The 18,191-nt window shown below is 49.3% G+C and overlaps 1 protein-coding gene across 1 annotated transcript in view; it reads left to right on the top strand.

Annotated features, from left to right (window-relative positions):
* The window catches only part of Adgrd1 (adhesion G protein-coupled receptor D1), a 117,974-nt gene that overhangs the window by 60,546 nt on the left and 39,237 nt on the right, over window positions 1–18,191 (top strand). The window contains exon 14 of the mRNA XM_041648529.1: window positions 15,806–15,879. Within this exon, the coding sequence (XP_041504463.1) occupies window positions 15,806–15,879 (74 nt within the window). The remainder of the gene's footprint in view (window positions 1–15,805; window positions 15,880–18,191) is intronic.

Genomic DNA, 18,191 nt, shown 5'->3' with positions numbered 1-18,191 from the left:
CCAAGCCAGCCACTGTGTTCAACCCTCCATTCCCCGGAGCGTGTGACCAGAGCATGGCCTCCCCTCCCCACTGCTCAGAACCCTGTTCACACCCTGCCTATGGCTGGAGCCTCAGCTGTCCTAGAGGGGCAAGGGGAGAGTGGAGGGACTGGGGAGGACACTCTAGGTGCAGAGACAAGGTGGTAAGTGTCCTTGATGTCCCAGGAACATCGGGAGCCCCTGCAGAGTTAACTGTATTTAACAAAACATTGCCGCCTAGACCCATGATTCCCTCTAATAGCTTCTACAGGGAATGTAGGGGGCACTGTGAGAGCCTTGCGGCTGATGAGCGATGGAGTTTGCTGGGACTCTGTCTTGGCTACAAAATTCAGAAGTGGGAGTAGAAGCCAGGTTCTCAAGCCCCTGGGGAAGAGGGAAGCTGCTGCCAGCAGCATGTGGGCATTATGCTGCCTCTCACCACACACTCACTGCCCAACCAAAACAGCACAGCTTCCATGTGTAATGGAAGCATCCTTCTGCCCCGCACGCTGCAGAGGTGACAGTCTGCTGGCTTCTCTCACCCTGAAGGAGAGAAAGAATCTTGCCCCGAGGTCAGGGCTGTGACACAGCTGTGTGTGTGCTGGTCACGCTAGCTCCACCCTGGAGGAAGACATTACTGCCACATGGACACAGGGGTGCGCCCAGGACAAAGTGAGCAGGAAGGGCTGCTGGAATAAGCAAGGGAACCAGTCAAAAACTCCATTCAACTGAATGGCCTTGAGAGTTATAAGGCTATCCCAGTGTGTCCTGCAGATGGGGTAGGCTTGTATGCTTAACTACAGAATTGAAACTTACATGGGTGTGATTGGACAAGTTCTTTTTTTTTTTTTCCCCAAAAGCATTGCTAGTAAGGCTCCTGGGCCTCCCACAGGACGGGTCCGCTCCTATCTAAGACAATGTGTGGACTGAAGCATCCAGTTGCTGGGGTGGAGTCACATGTCATGATAGGTGCTCATGAGAAACGTCTATCTGTTACCCATAACGTCTGCTTGCTTGGTGCGGATTATTGAGGAAAGATGTGGGCTCAGTGGGGAGCAGCCTCTCTGAAGTTGTGGTGACTAGCAGTCCTGGGTCCTCCTCTGTCAGAGCTCATTTCTGCCCCACCCATTCTGTAGCTGTGGGAATGCACCCATAGGTCTTCTGCCCGTCCTACACACTCAGGGTACCGATGCGCAGAAGGGCCACCCATCTCTCTGGCATGCACACACGGCCTCCAGGGAAAGTGGGATGAATGGGTGGTATGTGGGCCTAGCTGTTCCTCAGATGCACAGGGTGGGAGCCCACTGAGATGGCAGCTCCATCTCAGCCAGCATTCAGATCTGCCATTTATCCCACAATGATCATAGGTTGTGAAGCCAGCTGCTTTTTATAGTTATGCTAAAAGACTTGTCTGCTGAGAAACTGTCCCTTGTTTGTGGGCAGGACCAGCCCTCTCTGTGTCTTCTTCTATGGCGCTCCCAGGTGTCTGTTGACTGGGGTTTCTGTCCCACCAGGTCCCACAGTTGTTCAGTTCCAAAGAAATACACAGAGGTCTATATTAATTATAAACAGACTGGCCTATTAGCTCAGGCTTCTTATTAACTCTTATAACTTATATTAGCCCATAATCCTTCTGTGTTAGCCACGTGGCTTGGTACCTGTTTTGGCGAGGCAGTCACGTTTTGCTTCCTCTGTGTCTGGATGATGATTGCAGACTGACTCTTCCCTCTTCCCAGAATTCCCCTGTTCTCCTTGATCTGCCTCTACTTTCTGCCTGGTCACCTCACCTATACTTTCTGCTTGACTACTGGCCAATCAGTATTTTATTAAACAAGTATAAGAAATAAATATTTACAGGGTAAGAACATTGTCCCACAGTACTACCTCATTTTTTACAAAACAAGAACTCTGAATCAAGTCTTCCTTGTTTAGTTTTCTTCCTGTTCATTATCCATGAAACTTGTAACCAACATTCTAAACAAGGGCAAACATCCATAATCCATATTTTGGGGATTGCGGGCATAGTTTTACTGATTGGGGGTACTGATAATCTTATGGGGACCTAAAGAAAATTCAGAATTATGATCAAGTCATGACTGAAGTATTCTGTGAGGCTTCATCATCTCAGGTAGCAGTCTTGAATCTGTTCTGGATGTAGAACTCAGACATTTGGGCCATCCACTCACTCCTACTGGAGATTTCTCAGGGGGTCTTCCTTAATCAATCCTGATTTTTTCTTAATCCAGAATGAATCCACAGACTCTCATTTCCTGTGGAGACAAAAGAAAAACCTCTTCTCCAAAATAACATACCTTTTGACTTAAATTTTGAAGTCAAGGCATTTTCAAAATATATATGTCAAATTAATCCAGCAGCATTTATTTTATTTTATTTTATTTTTTTCTGTTTATTTATTTATTAAAGATTTATGTCTCTTCCCCGCCACCGCCTCCCATTTCCCTCCCCCTCCCCCAATCAAGTTCCCCTCCCTTGTCAGCCCATAGAGCTATCAGGGTCCCTGCCCTGTGGGATGTCCAAGGACCACCCACCTCCATCCAGGTCTAGTAAGGTGAGCACCCAAACTGCCTAGGCGCCCACAAAGCCAGTACGTGCAGTAGGATCAAAAACCCATTGCCATTGTTCTTGAGTTCTCAGTAGTCCTCATTGTCCGCTATGTTCAGCGAGTCCGGTTTTATCCCAGGTTTTTTCAGACCCAGGCCAGCTGGCCTTGGTGAGTTCCCAATAGAACATCCCCATTGTCTCAGTGTGTGGGTGCACCCCTTGCGGTCCTGAGTTCCATGCTCATACTCTCTCTCCTGCTCCTGATTTAGACCTTGAGATTTCTGTCCGGTGCTCCAAAGTGGGTCTCTGTCTCTGTCTCCTTTCATCGCCTGATGAAGGTTAATATTCAGGAGGATGCCTATATGTTTTTCTTTGGGTTCTCCTTATTTAGCTTCTCTAGGATTACTAATTATAGGCTCAATGTCCTTTGTTTATGGCTAGAAACCAAATATGAGTGAGTACATCCCATGTTCCTCTTTTTGGGTCTGGCTTACCTCACTCAGGATAGTGTTTTTTATTTCTATCCATTTGTATGCAAAATTCAAGAAGTCCTTGTTTTTTACTGCTGAGTAGTACTCTAATATGTATACATTCCATACTTTCTTCATCCATTATTCCATTGAAGGGCATCTAGGTTGACAGGTGTAAGATGGTATCTTAAAGTTGTCTTGATTTGCATTTCCCTGATCGCTAAGGAAGTTGACCATGACCTTAAGTGTCTTTTGGCCATTTGAACTTCTTCTGTTGAGAATTCTCTGTTCAGCTCAGTGCCCCATTTTATAATTGGGTTGATTAGCCTTTTACGGTCTAGTTTCTTGAGTTCTTTAAATATTTTGGAGATCAGACCTTTGTCAGTTGCGGGGTTGGTGAAGATCTTCTCCCAGTCAGTGAGTTGCCTTTGTGTCTTAGTGACAGTGTCCTTTGCTTTACAGAAGCTTCTCAGTCTCAGGAGGTCCCATTTATTCAATGAGGCCCTTAATGTCTGTGCTGCTGGGGTTATACGTAGGAAGTGGTCTCCTGTGCCCATGTGTTTAGAGTACTTACCACTTTCTCTTCTATCAGGTTCAGTGTGTTCGGACTGATATTGAGGGTCTTTTATCCATTTGGACTTGAGTTTTGTGCATGGCGATAGATCCAGCAGCATTTATAAACAAATATCTTTCAGCAGTTTTTGCTCCTTCCTCAGCCACCAAACAATTTAAAGACAACACAATAACATACAGTATCTGGACTCTCTGTGCATTTTTCATCTTTACATGGCTTTATTTTAACCTCTATTTCTTTTATTTTTATTTATAATTTTTGCTTATTGAGACAGAGTTTCTCTGTGTATCTTTGGCTGTCCTGGAATTCACTCTGACCAGGGTATCCTTGAATTCACAGAGATCTGCCTGTCTCTGTCCCCCAAGTGCTAGGATTAAAGGTGTATGCCACCACACCCAACTATTCTCTTTCTTCCTTTTTTATTTTAAGGACTTTATCCTTTTCCTTTGTCTTTCAAGCCTATGTATATTTTTTTCTTTTTGCCTACATATATTTTTAAACACACTGTAAACTATTTAGAGTTTTTCTTTGCCTTTGAATCTATCTTAACTGTATATCTCTCTTTTTCTGGCCACATGAGTCTTTAATTTGCTAAGTGATATGGCTAGGATTAAAGCTGTGGCTTTGATGGCTAGATCCAACCCATTCCTTAGCTTTCACGAGAGTCTAGCCTCAAGGCAGAGGTATTGGCCGGAGCCCTGTTTATTGCTCAACTCTTTGGCGTTTTAAGGTCTCTGCCACTACCAAGAAGCATGCTGTCAGCTATTCATAAATAGCATTTAAGTGTTTGGTGGCAGGGCCTCTTAAAAGAGCTGTAAGGTTTCACAGCTAAAGCTGAGTCAGAAAGCCTCTCTTAAATGAGATGTGTTTGTCTCTAGCAAAGAGAGCCCACCCGAGAAAGTGCTGCTATCAATAAGCCATGCTTAACTTTATTCTTTTCTGTCTAGAATTACTTCCCAAGCTCTCTCAGGCTTTATGTGGATACAGCTGTCCACGTGGCACCATTTGTTGACAGAGGTTTTCAGCTTTACGATAGGTCTGGCTTTTCTTCATGCTCAGGATTAAAGTTGGGAAAGAAGGGAGAAGGAAGGGGACAAGAAAATAGACCAGGTACAAGGACCAAGTGAGGGATGAGGAGGAGGGAGTCAAGGACCCAGGAGTTTACCAAGGTGTGCCTTGGGTTGGTTTACTGTCAGACAATAGTCAAGTCCCTTGGTCTCTGGCCTCAGCTTCCCTCACTGTTGGGTGTGGCCTTTGATACTGTTTGAGCCCAGGGCTGTGGGATGGCCACACCAAGTACCAGCAGCAGGACTGGGGCTGTGTGGCTGGCTTCGCAGAAGGAGTAGGTCATGGGAGCTGTGACTTTAATGCCTGCTCTGGACTCCTCTCTTGAGTCTCACCCACCCAGTCTCTCTTCCTTCAGATGCGTAAGGCCCATGTTTGCCTCATCTTGATAAGCTTGCCCCCTTCAAATGTCTGCTTCCCTCTTATTTTAGCAATGTCAACCCAACACACCCGGAAAAATGTGCTCATAGTATAGTGTTCTAGTCTACACCAATGACCTTAGAGATCAGAAGTGGTCCTCTCTGAGGGCTACAGGTGTCTCTGGCTAGTTATCACCAGCCTGGTGATTGTGTGCCGTTTTCCCAGGTATAAAAATTGCGTTGTGGAGGTGCAGGTTGCAATGGGGGTGGTGATTCTGGGACCAGCCTCACAGAGATTTCCTTGCTTGGATGAGAGATGGACAGAGAATCAAGTTATCTGGCAGGACTGGCTCTCTTGTGGTGGCATTAGTGGGGCTCCTAAAGGAACCCACTGCCAGGTCTGTGACTGGAGACTGGAGGTGAGGGTGGGGACTGTTACCAGGTGCTGATCCATTCACTCAGTCTGATTAGGAGGATGACTGCTTGGGCCTCCTGTGGGTCATCCTGGGTGGCCCAGGAAATGGATTCTGCTCTACCTCAGCTGGCTTCGTCCCTGTGGAAATGAGCAAACATGTTCCGTCTGCATTGTCGGAAAATGTGTTGGAGACAGGAGGTTCCAGAACAGTGTGCTGGAAGCTGGGGATTTGGCATGTCCCAGGCAGAGCAATGGGCTTGCTGCCCACTGGTAGCCCTTAGAGAGCGGATGTCCCCGTCTTCTCAATGGAAATAGCCATTATCATCTGCACGGTCTCCGCCGAGACATCCTTGGTGGCAGCTGTGGCCAGGAGGTTTGGTTAGCTCTTGTCCTTGGACGTGTCCAGGCTCTTTGTTCTTCGCTTCTTGGCCATGTTGACATCTCCTCCCTCAGTTCCGTCCCTCACTCATCACCTCCTTTTCAGTTCGTGTCCGGGCAGGAAGCAATCTGATGTCTAATAGGGTGGGGGCAGAATTGTACAGAAGAATGGGGCTCTGAGACACCTGCCCCCCCAGTTCAGCCCAGGTCACAGTTTGCATCATGAAGTGGGCACCCTGCCATATCATGCTAGTGGCCAGAGGATGGGGCCGGTGACCCTATGGTCATTTCCCAATGGACGATGCTGGAGCTATGCTCTGTTAGAGCTGGGTAATAGCCCCCAGTCTTTTCCGCTTTTCCGGTTCCCTTCTGTGGGATCGCATCTGCTCTGCCAGGAGGCAAGGTGGGAATGTTGCTAACTGAGCTCAGGGAACCCCAAGGCTCTTTCCCCTCCACTTTGCCTGAGCCTATCTGGGGACTCTACTGTCTGGGCCATTGCCAGTGATAAGTGTTTTCCTTTTTCTCTTTCTTTTTTTTCTCCCTGGGATGTGTTTCTTTGTTCAGGCTGTTTAATTCTGCTAAAGTGCTCTGCTGAACAGGGAAATATGCCTCTAAGTAAAAGCTTTTCCACTGAACACCGCAGTGCTTTGGTAAGGACCTGAAGTGGTTTTTGTGCCCTGGGAGTGACAGGTGATGTCCCAGAAGCAATCAGCCATAACCCCATGGTGACCCCATAAACAGGGCTGTTTTTGTGAATTTTAGTCATTGCTAAAGTGAATAAATAGAACATCACCCTTTTCCAGGGACACAAAACCCAGTCCTTCCCTACAGTGGGAGGTGAGTGTCTGTGTGCAGTCCACAGTGGGTCTCACTGATGTGTCTGTGAGCAATCCACGGTGGGTCTCACTGATACATGACTCAAGGGAGCTTGGTTTGGGAGAGGGGGCACGGGTCACAGTTAGGAATGGGCTCAGTTTTTAACATGTTTACTTTTCTTACTTTTCTATTAATTAAATTTGCCCCTTGTCAGTCTCTCTCTCTTTCTCTCTCTCTCTCTCTCTCTCTCTCTCTCTCTCTCTCTCTCTCTCACACACACACACACACACACACACACACACACAATGCACACTGGCCACTCTGACTCCCTTACCTATTTCTATATCCCTACCATACCATTCTCTCTGTACCGTTACCTAGAAATCTTTCTCACTTTTATATCTGTTTGCTTTGTGACCCACTGGGTTTAAACTGTGACCACTGGTTTGGAGGAGGTATCCATTGGAGCTAGTGGGCTCGTTAGTGGGCACACAAGTGAAGATCACGACTCCCCCTTTGCCAGAATCAGTCAATGGCCGATAGTTCAGCAGTAAGAGGTAAGGTCCCACGAGCTCTCATCCCATCTCTGGCTAACTGTACGACTCTTCTGTGCTGGCCCAGTGCAGATGGCTGGAGCTGGGAATCCACCGTCACACAATGGCCGTCAAATCACCGCCATACCCTATCTTCTGGTTCTTACATTCTTTTTGCCACTCTTCTGCAATGTTACCCAAGTCTGACATCTGAGGACATGATGTAAATGTCCCTCAACTTCACTTACTCTGGGTACCTTGGACAGCCACGAATCTCTGCATTCACCGCAGTTTGTGGGTCCAGGTCTGGGGCTATGACAACTGCACCTAGCATCACACTGTGCTGCAGAGCATGCATCACACTGCGCTGCAGAGAATCCTTGCTTGCTCACCAGCACCACCAGATGTACTGGTTTGTGCTGGCTTGAAGTCGGTCCCTCTTCAGTCCCCGATGAGCTTGGTGCTTTTGCACACAGATCTCTGTGCACCATTAGTTCCTGCCGACCCTCACCAGGACAGCCTTCCTCTGGGTTGACCTGCAGGTCCCGGAGCTGTTCCCTCTTCACCCTCCAAAGCACAGTACAGAAAACAAACAGAAGCCACACATATTTAAAGTCTGCTGTTTCCGGAGTGCAGCCCATCACTGCCAGGATAACCAGGGAGTGTGCTTCTCACTCAAAACTCCCTAGCCCCCTTTCGACCATCTCCACCTCCAGCCTCTGAGACTTTTCCCAATGTGGTTCACAGCCTCTGTAGTCTGTAGTGCTGCTGCAAGCAGTTTTTCTAGAACATCTTGGGACTGAGCTGCTGTGTTCTGGCTGGGCATTGTTTTATCATGCTTCTCGCTGGCAGTGAAGTCAGGCGAAATGAGAATCTTCCAAGCAGTCTGCCCACCAGACTGTAAGTGTGTGATTTTCTGGTTGGTGGTCCTCAGGCTGTCCTGCCCGGTGGGCAGTTCTTTCCCAGCCTACTGTTGCTTCCTTGACTGCTCGCTGGGTATTTGATCATCACCATGTTGAGAACAGGTAGAAGCCATTGTGGGGTCTCAGGGCCATGCCCTCTGGGAAGCCACTCTTCGATTCTCGGCACCAGGGAGTTGGCTGGAATCTGTCCATATCTTCCCTCCATCTCTACCATCTGGAAATTCTCTCAGCTAAAAACGGGCTGTCAGTGAGCCCCTTGCCAGCGACCTCCCTTCTCCACCTGTTGCTGCTCATCGGGCTATGCACCATCCTGATGCATTCGCCATCCTGATGGAATCATTGCTTCTAGGAGCAAGACTCCCAAACTGCCCTGCCCTGATGGGTGGGGTCATTGCTCTGGGCTGGGTCATTGCTCTCTGTTACTTCCACTCAGACTCCCTCATTCCGTGCCTGACCAATCAAGACTGCATTTTAGGGGCTGGAGAGATGGCTCAGAGGTTAAGAGCATTGCCTGCTCTTCCAAAGGTTCTGAGTTCAATTCCCAGCGACCACATGGTGGCTCACAACCATCTGTCATGGAGTCTGGTATCCTCTTCTGGCCTGAAGGCATACACACAGACAGAATATTGTATACATAATAAATAAATAAATATTTTAAAAAAAAGACTGCATTTTATTTCTCTCTCTCTCTCTCTCTCTCTCTCTCTCTCTCTCTCTCTGTGTGTGTGTGTGTGTGTGTGTGATTAACTTGTGGAGGAAATAACTGTGGAGGACTTAGAAGCAGAAGGACACACAGCATGTTCACCTGGGCCTTACCTGGCTGTTGTCTAGCTCCTCCTGGTTCTATTCTGTCCTGCCGTCCTCTCCTCATCCCCCTCCCCCGCCCTTGCACTCTTGCACAGCGTTACAACATGCATACTGACGAGGCTTCAAGACCTCGTTCTTCCCACTGAAATGTAAATACTGTCTGGCGCAGACGTCTTGATTCCCTCCCTGTGGATATCGGCCAGTTCTGAATGTTTTGTGGCTATTAAGCAAATTTGCTTCAGTAGTTCTGATAGCCTCACCTGCTATGAGACTTCTTCTTCCTAGAAGGGCCAGTTATGTCTGCTAGTCCCATGTTAATTAGTGAGGGAGATTAGACCTTTCTCCTTGTGTCTGTAAGGAATCTTCATGCACCTTTTTAACTGTTAACCCTTCATCAGGGGGAGGATCCCAGAAGCAGGTTGTCCATTTTCTTAAACAGTGCACATGTGCATGAGTGTGTATATGTGTGTGTGTGTGTGTGTGTGTGTGTGTGTGTGTGTGTACTTGGGGCCCAGGGAGTTTGGGATTGAGCTGTATTGTTTAAAAGCTTGTAAAATAGAGTAGCAGATGGGGAGATAAGGAGCAAAGACAAAACTTGGAGGTGGCTCTGTTGGCAAAGTACTTGCTGAGCAAAGAGGAAAATGAGTTCAATTCCCAGCACCCACCTTAAAAAGCCAGGCACTGTGGCACCTACCTGTCGTTCCAACAGAAACATGCAGGTTCCCGATGCATTCTAGCCAGACTGCCTAGCATACTCAGTGAGCTCCAGACTAACGAGAGTTCTTATTTCAAAGGAACAAGGTAGGAAGCAGCTGAGAAATGACACCCAAGGTTGGACTCTGTATGTATGCACACAGACACACCCATATGAACACACACACACACATGCGCACATGCACGCACACACACACACACCGCACAGAAATAGATACCACTACAGCCCATCAAACATTTGCATTCTTTTCTAAGTAAACCAGCTCCTTTCTTGTGGGGAAACCAGCGTTTTCACGTGGCATGTTCGAGGGTGCAGAGTCACCACAATCCACCACCACCACCAGCAGGAGAGGTGGGGATTTTACAGTTCTGTAAGCCAGCACCATCCTTTCTAAAGATATGAGGGGTCAGGCAGATCCTGGAGGCTCATTAGCCAGCCTAGCTGAGTTGGTTGGGCCTTAAGCCAAGAAAAGACCATAACAAGATGGATGGCTATTGAGAAGCGACACTTGAGGTTGACTTTGTACTTCCACGTGCATGTATACATACACATGCACATACATACACATCACACACACACACGGGGGTGGGGGAGGATAAAACAGCATAGTTTGAGTGGCAGGCTCAGGTCTGCCAAAGACCATCTTCATGACTCTCAGCACAGCAGAGTCCCGGGGCAGGAAGGATGAGGGGGGTGAGATGGAGAGTCCAGGCGGGGCAGGTGTGGTCCGTAGTCCAGGCTCCACTCTGTCTCCCTTGTATCACAGCAGAGTGACATCAGAAAGAGGATCGTGCATCTTGGGAATTTCTACCTATGCATCTTGAGAAAAATAACTATCAATAGACATAGTCCTTGAACAAAGGCCTCTGGAAGGGGAAATAGCCCAGCCAGTCAGCGGGGAGCCTTTGTGGGAAAGGGCTGTGGATCTGTCAGGGTGCTAGGCCTTGATGGGCAGGAACTCCACACAGCCCCATTCTACGGGTCTGAGCTATACTTGACTCTGTCCCTTAGGAGACCAGGCTGGTGTCCGAGGGGAGGAAGGAGCAGCCAGAGTGTTCAGAAGTATCAGCAAGGCCGGGTGTGAACATAGTACAAGTACATGAGTGAGTGAGTGTGTTTGTTGGTGAGCTGGAGAAGACTGTCCCTCTAGCCCCCCCACAATGTAGGGTGAGAGCAGGTGCTAGACAGACAGACTCAGGGCCCTGCTGTCATCCTGAGCAGAACTCATTCTGCTAGCAAGAACTGGGAAGTGAATACTGATCAGATGTCACCACAGCTAGCTGGAGTCACTTGAGAAGACAGATGACCTTCTGAGGTCCCTTCCTCATTCCACTCTCCTAATCTATACCCAAGTCACCTTCCTGTCCTTCTACAGCTCTGTAGATGTGTTAGGGGCAGATCCCAGGGCATGACTGGGGTTCCCATGGGAGCCCACGGAGAGCGGGGTGACTGTCCGGTTCATGAGTCTCTGTGTATACAACTTACCTGTCTGGTAATGGACACTGTGTAAGGGGGTGGTTGCGAGGGTGGGGCCTGCTCTGGGGATTTGACACCCTGGGAAAGGGTTGGGATTTATCAGACGCAAGAGTGTGCAGAGAAGAGGGAGGGAAACACAGCAGAGGATGGCACCCACGGGGGAGCCTGGGGCTTCGGTGAGGGTGAGCTCTGCTGGCGTGTCAGGAGGGTTAGGCCTCCCAGGCAACTGCAGCAAGACGGGTAAGCTCGGGAGAGGTGTGTGTGGATGGGCACTGTGGATGATGGGAAGGCAGATGGGCAAGGGAGGGCTATGTTGGTAGGACGGGGGGGGGGGAGTAAGGTGATGGGGGTGGATTCATGGGATGGGCAGCTGGATGAATGAGGAAGTGAGTGAGTGGAAGGGAGGTAGAGGGAAAGGTGGGCGGTCTGGTAGGGGTAGACAGAGGTGGGCAGATGGGGCGGGAGGGATTGGTGATGAGGCAGAAGTTGTCAGGCAGATGAACAGGACAATGAGAGGGTAGATAGGCAAGTAGGAAAGATGGACTGATGGGAGGACAGATAGGTGGATGAGTGCTAGGTGGGACAGACAGACGGGGTAGGCTCGGCTAAAGCAGAAGGCAGCACCACAAAGGGAGGGTGGCTTTCAACCCTCAGGTGTCTGAGCTGTCTCTGTTCCATCTTTCCCCTGAAGATCTTAAGCGTGTCATAGGACTGGTTGTGTGCTGTGAAAAGGACAAGGCCGTGGAGAGGGAAGGATGGAGGCCAAGAGCAGGAGAGGCTGTGGGAGGCCAGTGGGCAGCTGCCTGAGCTGCTGGACCCAGGTGGCCATGCAGCAGCTGTGCTAGGCTGGATGGTAGCGTGCACGTGATCACAGGAAGCACATAGGCGGGTCTTCTTCAGGCCGCACCCCTGTGGTTCAGATAAGAAGAGGTGAGGTCAGTGTGAAAGCAAGTAGGGAGAGATAGGAAAGAAAGAGGCAGGTCTGAGGGAGATGGAGGGGGACTACTGCAGGGGGTGCTACCCGATTCTAGAGGCATCTTTGGATAGCTCTACCGGTGGCAGGACCCCTCTGGTCCCAGGTCTGGCCTGTTCAGGATGGTGGAAAGTTAGTTAGGGCCCAGGGATCCTAGGTCATTAGAGACATACCCTCACCTGGCCCAGCTCTCACCCGGGGTTATCCTGCCTAGCTTCCGCCTTCATCTCGACCACCCTCCATAGGCTCCTGTGCCTGCACTGCCTCCCCTACATCTCCATCACTGGGTAACCAGAAGCTGTTTACACCAAGTGTGGATGCAGGCATGGAGTTCTCTGTGTTCCTTGTGTTAAACCTTTCCTGGAGTGCCTTATGGATGTGTGGTACCTAGGAAGATGGAAGATATAAAAGCCCTTTCTCTTCCACTCTGAGGCAAGCGCTTCTAATTCAAGGTTCCCGCACCATTCCATAGAGTTCTTCCTTCTTCATGTGCAGAAACTCAAAAGCGCTCTGATTGCCTCACTCCTCCGTGCAGGCTGTTTCTGAGCTGATAAGAGAGCTGGAAGCCTGCAGGTGCCGACCTGGGGAAGCCCTGGAGGGGTGTGGCTGAGAAGGCAGCTCCTGTTAAAGGAATGGGTCTTTCCTTTCGTGGCCAAGGGCTCGCTCTGGCCATGAAGAGATTAAAACCTGGATTCTGTGCTATGGGAACATCATTTCTTGGACCTCTGGGGCAGAGGCTGACCGTGCTCTCTCTGACCCTGGTGCACCCCTGTGGTGGTGCTCCCATGGCTGTGTTATAGTCATGGGAAGCTGCACCTGGAGAAAAGATGTGTGTTGAGAGGTGAGGGTGGCCCTTCTATAGGACTGAGGCCCACACGTAACCTATTGCTAAGGAGACATGCCTGACATCACCAAGTCTATGGGGCCGTTTGTGCACCCTGGTTAGTTCAGATAGAGTCTGGATGGAGTTGATGGCCCAGATGGGGTAGGAGTGGGGGACTCTTCCTACTTCTTGGCTTGGGACAAGAGAGTCAAAAATCAGGCAGCAAATACATAGTTTGGGAAAGCATTGAGCACAAGACACAGACAGGATTTTGCCTGGCTTGTTATTGCCCTTCTGCCCTCAGAATGCCCATCCCATTGACCTGTGATAGGGATGCAGATCCTGGGATAGGAACCTGCACATCTCGTTGGTTCCTTTCTGGCTCTCACCCAGAGGGTCCACCAGTCTTCCACGTCAGGGCTTTCATGGTCAATGAAGGGCTATCTATCCTAAGAGTCTCTGAAACCAGAGAACATCAGGCCTTTGTCTTGTGAGCCCCTTCGCCAATCAGAGCTGGGCCTGGCTGTGGGAAAAGACCAGAGGGAGAGGTAAAGAAGCAGCAAGGGTGGAGTGGGACCTCTGCCTGTGTCTGGCCCTATGCTGGGGATGTGGCTATTTCGGTCCGTGATGCTGCTTTGCCGAGGGTCGTAAATAGGATCACGGTGACGGTGCCATCTGCCTTCTGCTTGGGGACAGTGATGAAGAAGTGTCTCCCAGTTTCTTTATGGGTAAAGCCACACACTAAAACACAAAGTAACCACATGTCTGAACAAGGGATGTTAAAGGAACTTCTCAGATGTATTTCCTTCCCTTTCATGTTCAGAAGCCCACACTTCGCCTGTAAGCAGCAGGTTATGAGTAATTGGCTGGCTAATCCCGTTGGGAAGCTCGCTCCAGAGGTGGAGGGGGCCTGTGGAATGGCAGGGGCTATTGTGCAGACTCTGAAGCTCTGGACACACAGCGTGTGTCTGCGGGGGAACCACCAGGCTTGTGTGGGCTGGTCCCGGGGTTCTTTGCTAGGATCTTCAGAGAGACGCTGCCAGGCCCTTCCGGATGCCCAGCATCCTGCTGACCTGCGGAAATGGTTTTTCTCTCCAGCCCAGGCAACTGGGACTTGGATGGACTGTTGGCCTCCCACGGTCCTCTTCAAGTGGAACGTGGGCTGTGCGAGGTGACTCACCTTTCCTTTGGCACAGCCGCATTCCCATATGTTAGAATCTCTCTGGAAACGTCAAGGCTTCCTTTTTTATTTATTTATTTTTTTATTTTTTAAGCAACTCGCTTTTCCCAGCCAAAGAGCTGAGCATGGGCCAGAGTTTGAGAACCAGCTGGGCAGGGAATTCCTGGTCAGGACTGTGACCTTGGCCCCAGACCCAAGACGGCTATTCTACCCCTCCCTTGTGGACCACACACACTTGGCTTTTTCTGCACACTGGCTGGCCAGCTGCACTTTTTCTTTGAAGGATGATTTAAACCCGGGTCTCCGGGGGTGGGAGGAGCAGAAGTAAACCACCCAGGAGAAGACAGTCTTCCGAACACCTCCCTAGAGCCCACGTCTCTTGTGTCATGGGGGGCTGGGGATGGCTTCCTTTGGCCACCTGCTTGCTTTAAATACTTCTAAATTACCTGGGTGACACAGAGATGTATCTCTTAGACATTTCTGTGCAGTTTGGGTGCAGAGGAGATATTAAACACAGGGCTTGTGTTCCAGTAGAGATGCATCTTTACCTGGGCCGGTCGTCACCAAGGTTGTCCTTCCTAACTTCCAGCTCAGTGTTATGTCATCCACCCTCCATAGGCTACTGTACCCGTGCTGCCTCCCCTACATCTCCATTCCTGGGTAACCAGAAGCTGTTTATACCAAGTGTGGATGCAGGCATGGAGTTCTCTGTGTTCCTTGTGTTAAACCTTCCCCGGAGTGCCTTATGGCTGTGTGGATGAGTGCCTAGGAAGAGGGATGATATGAAAGCCCTTTCTGTTCCACTCTGAGGCAAGCGCTTCTAATTCCAGGTTCCCACGCCATTCCATAAAGTTCTTCCTTCTTCATGCACAGAAACTCAAAAGCGCTCTGATTGCCTCACTCCTCCGTGCAGGCTGTTTCTGAGCTGATAAGAGAGCTGGAAGCCTGCAGGTGCCGACCTGGGGAAGCCCTGGAGGGTGTGACTGAGAATTAGCTCACAGTGGTCACTTGGCTTCTCCAGCTTGGTCACAGGCACCCTGGATGTTCAGAATGTGAGAGATCTTTGGGAAAATAAAAAAATTCTGCTGCTGGAGGGATTGCTCCACAGTTTAGAGTGTGTGCTGTTCTTGCAGCAGGGCCAAGTTCAGGTCCCAGCACCCATTTCAGGTGGCTCACAATTACCTATAATTAGCTCCAGGAGGTCCAGTGCCCCCTTCTGACCTCCATGGGCACTGTGCTCACATGCATGGATACACAGATACAGATACACACATATGCATGCACATACATCTTAAAGTTCGAAAATCTGTTTAAATAAATAAATTAACTGCAAACACTTTAAACTTTGTGTGTATTGAGGCAGGCATGTGTGTGCCATGGCACATGCGTGAAGGTCAGAGACAACCTTCAGGAGGCAGTTCTTGCCTTCTCCCTTGTTACAGGCTCTCTCTTATTTAGGAACATACCCAGGTTATCTGGTTCACAGCTTCCAACTCTCTCACTCTCATCATTCATAAGGGCCCTGGGATTACAGATGTGCACCACAACATCTGGTTTCTATATGGGTTTGGGGATTGAGTTCAAGTCATCAGGTCCTCCATGGCAAATGTTTTACTTGGTGAACCATCGTCTCAGGCCCTGTGTGGAATCCTGTCCACACTCCAGGACATGTGTTTGGCCTTTCTTATCACAGCTGTATCCCTTTCCTTTCATTTCAGACTCATAAGCAGTATGCTGATGCCACCAACGAGAGCAACCGCCTCTTCCTGTATTGTGCCTTCCTTAACTTCAGGTACTGTGAGTGTGGGGGCTACCAGGTAGACAGAAGGGGGAGAAACCGGGAAGACAACAAGATGTCCAGTGGCTCAAGGTGTCCACCTCAGGGCGCTCTCACACCACACAGGGCAGGGTTGTGCTTATGAAGCCAATGTGTTTGTATGACTGTGTGTGAGGCAAGACCTGGTTGGGTATGACTGGAGGTTGTGTGGATTCAAAGGTCTTTTTGTAGTTCTTAGAATCATTTCATCAGGGCTCTATGAGGCCACGTGGAAATACTGATCCACAGCCTTCTCTAAAGAGTGTCTTGAGGGAGGACTGGGATGCGGGGCTTTGGGAAACAGCATTCACTGGCTAGCATATCAATATCTTAGCGTTGGGGCCAGTGAGATGGCTCAGTGGGTGAAGGTGTCGGCTGTCAAGTCTCATAACCCAAACTTTGGTCCCTAGGACATGGTGGAAGGAAAGAGCCAACTCCCCTGACTTCCGCATGCATACGCTAGCATGCACACACACATTGCCACCAAACATATGAATAATGTAATAAAAACATCTCTCTATTTGATGTTTAGTGTTGATGTTAATATCCAGAAATAGTTTCCAAAAATTCAAACAACCTACTAGTCAGAGACCCAAGTACCCTGGTTAAGTCATGGGCGACAGACCTAAATTGTCATTTGCCAAAAGAAAAAACAAAAATGGTCAGCAGATACATAAAAGAAAAAGCAAATCAATATCCCACTCCTCAGGGAAATGCGAATAAGAGTGCTGTGAGGTGTCTCTCCACCGCAGTAGGGACGGCTATTAGGAACAAGATGAGGGTTGTGGGTGTGGACCTCAGGGGTGAGATAAGAGTGGGTAATGAGCTCAAAGTGAGCAAGAGTGAATCACAAAGAATCCTGAAAGCTGAGAGGAGTGTGGCAGAGAAAGAGGCCAGACAAAAAGAGCCCAGACCCGAGTCAGAGGCTGTAGTGAAGCCATTCACCAGAGGACAGGCATTGAGGAGAACCTGCGCCAGCCAGCGTGAGTTCCGCGTAAACACACATCTCATTTCATCCAAGAGTACAGTCACCTACAGCTTGAAGGAGCACCTCACTGAAACCCTAAGGCAGCAGGGAGGATCAAATCCAAGAGAGCTTTTGGGATCAGGGCTCATTTCTATGACCTTCAAGGAGAAAGGGTCAACGGACAAGCAGCCAACTCTAGGAATTGTAAATTGGAGGAGGAAATCGTTGGTATTTCCAGCAAAGTGCCCCGCAGAGATATGTGTGGAATTCAAGGGAATCCTGGGATAGTCAGAAGGATGAACCAGTGTGGAGGGGGCATGCTCACTGCCATGGAATACAAGTTGTTCCTGACAGCCGGCTAGGGCACAGGCATTGGAGACATTAGGGAAACTTTGCACAGATTCCAATAACACAAGAAGGAGACTGTAGCAGCCATTGAGACGCTGGGTGCCCAGCGGTCGGGACTCTTGTCTAGAGGATAATTGCAAGTCGAGTAACTCTGGCCTCTTTTCATTTCTGCAAAAGATCAAGCCTGCGAGGGGATTCTTCTGTCACCGGCCTTTTGACCACCACAGTTCAGTCAGCCACTGGATGAGAAAAGAAGATTTATGAGTTTCTTTTTGGCGCAGGGGAGATGGCTCAGATGGTTACATATTTGTCATGCAAGCATGGGGGTCTGATTTTGGCTCCCCAAAACCCGTGTGAAAAGCTAGACACAGGGACACGTGCTTGCAGTTCTAGTGCTGGGAGTCAGAGACAGGAAGGTGCCTGTGGCTGGCAGCCATTCTAGCCTAATAGGAGAACTCCAGGATAGTGAGAGACCCTGTCAAAAATTAAAAGGGGGATGGTGCCTAAGGGATGGCACCCAAGGCTGACCTCTGGCCTCCACACACTCTTGTGTACACACACACCACACACACACCACACACGCACACCACACATGCACACCACACACACACACACACACACACACACACACATACACACACACGGATTTCTTTTCACTCTTTGCTACCAAGTGAGCTATTTGACTCTTAAAAAGAAAGATAAAAGCCAGCATTCTGGTTAGGTTCTATTGCTGTGCTAAAACTCTGACCAAAAGCAACACGGGGAAGGAAACGGTTCATTTGGCTTACATGTTAGAGTCCATCAGGGAGGGCAGTCAAGGGTAGGAACTGAAGCAGAGACCTCGAAGGGACATTGCTTACTCCCTGTGGCTTGCTCAGCTACCTTTCTCAGACCAACCACGCCCACCTGCCTAGGGGATGGCACCACCCACAGTGGGAAGGGCCTGCCCATATCAATTAGCAGTTAAAGAAAT

This window comes from Microtus oregoni, unplaced genomic scaffold (genome assembly GCF_018167655.1).
Source record: "Microtus oregoni isolate MIOR12 unplaced genomic scaffold, Mior012 000003F_ref0000135, whole genome shotgun sequence".
NCBI lineage: Eukaryota > Metazoa > Chordata > Mammalia > Rodentia > Cricetidae > Microtus > Microtus oregoni.
Note: the sequence above shows the minus strand (reverse complement) of the source record. Positions and strands in the feature narration are given on the sequence as shown.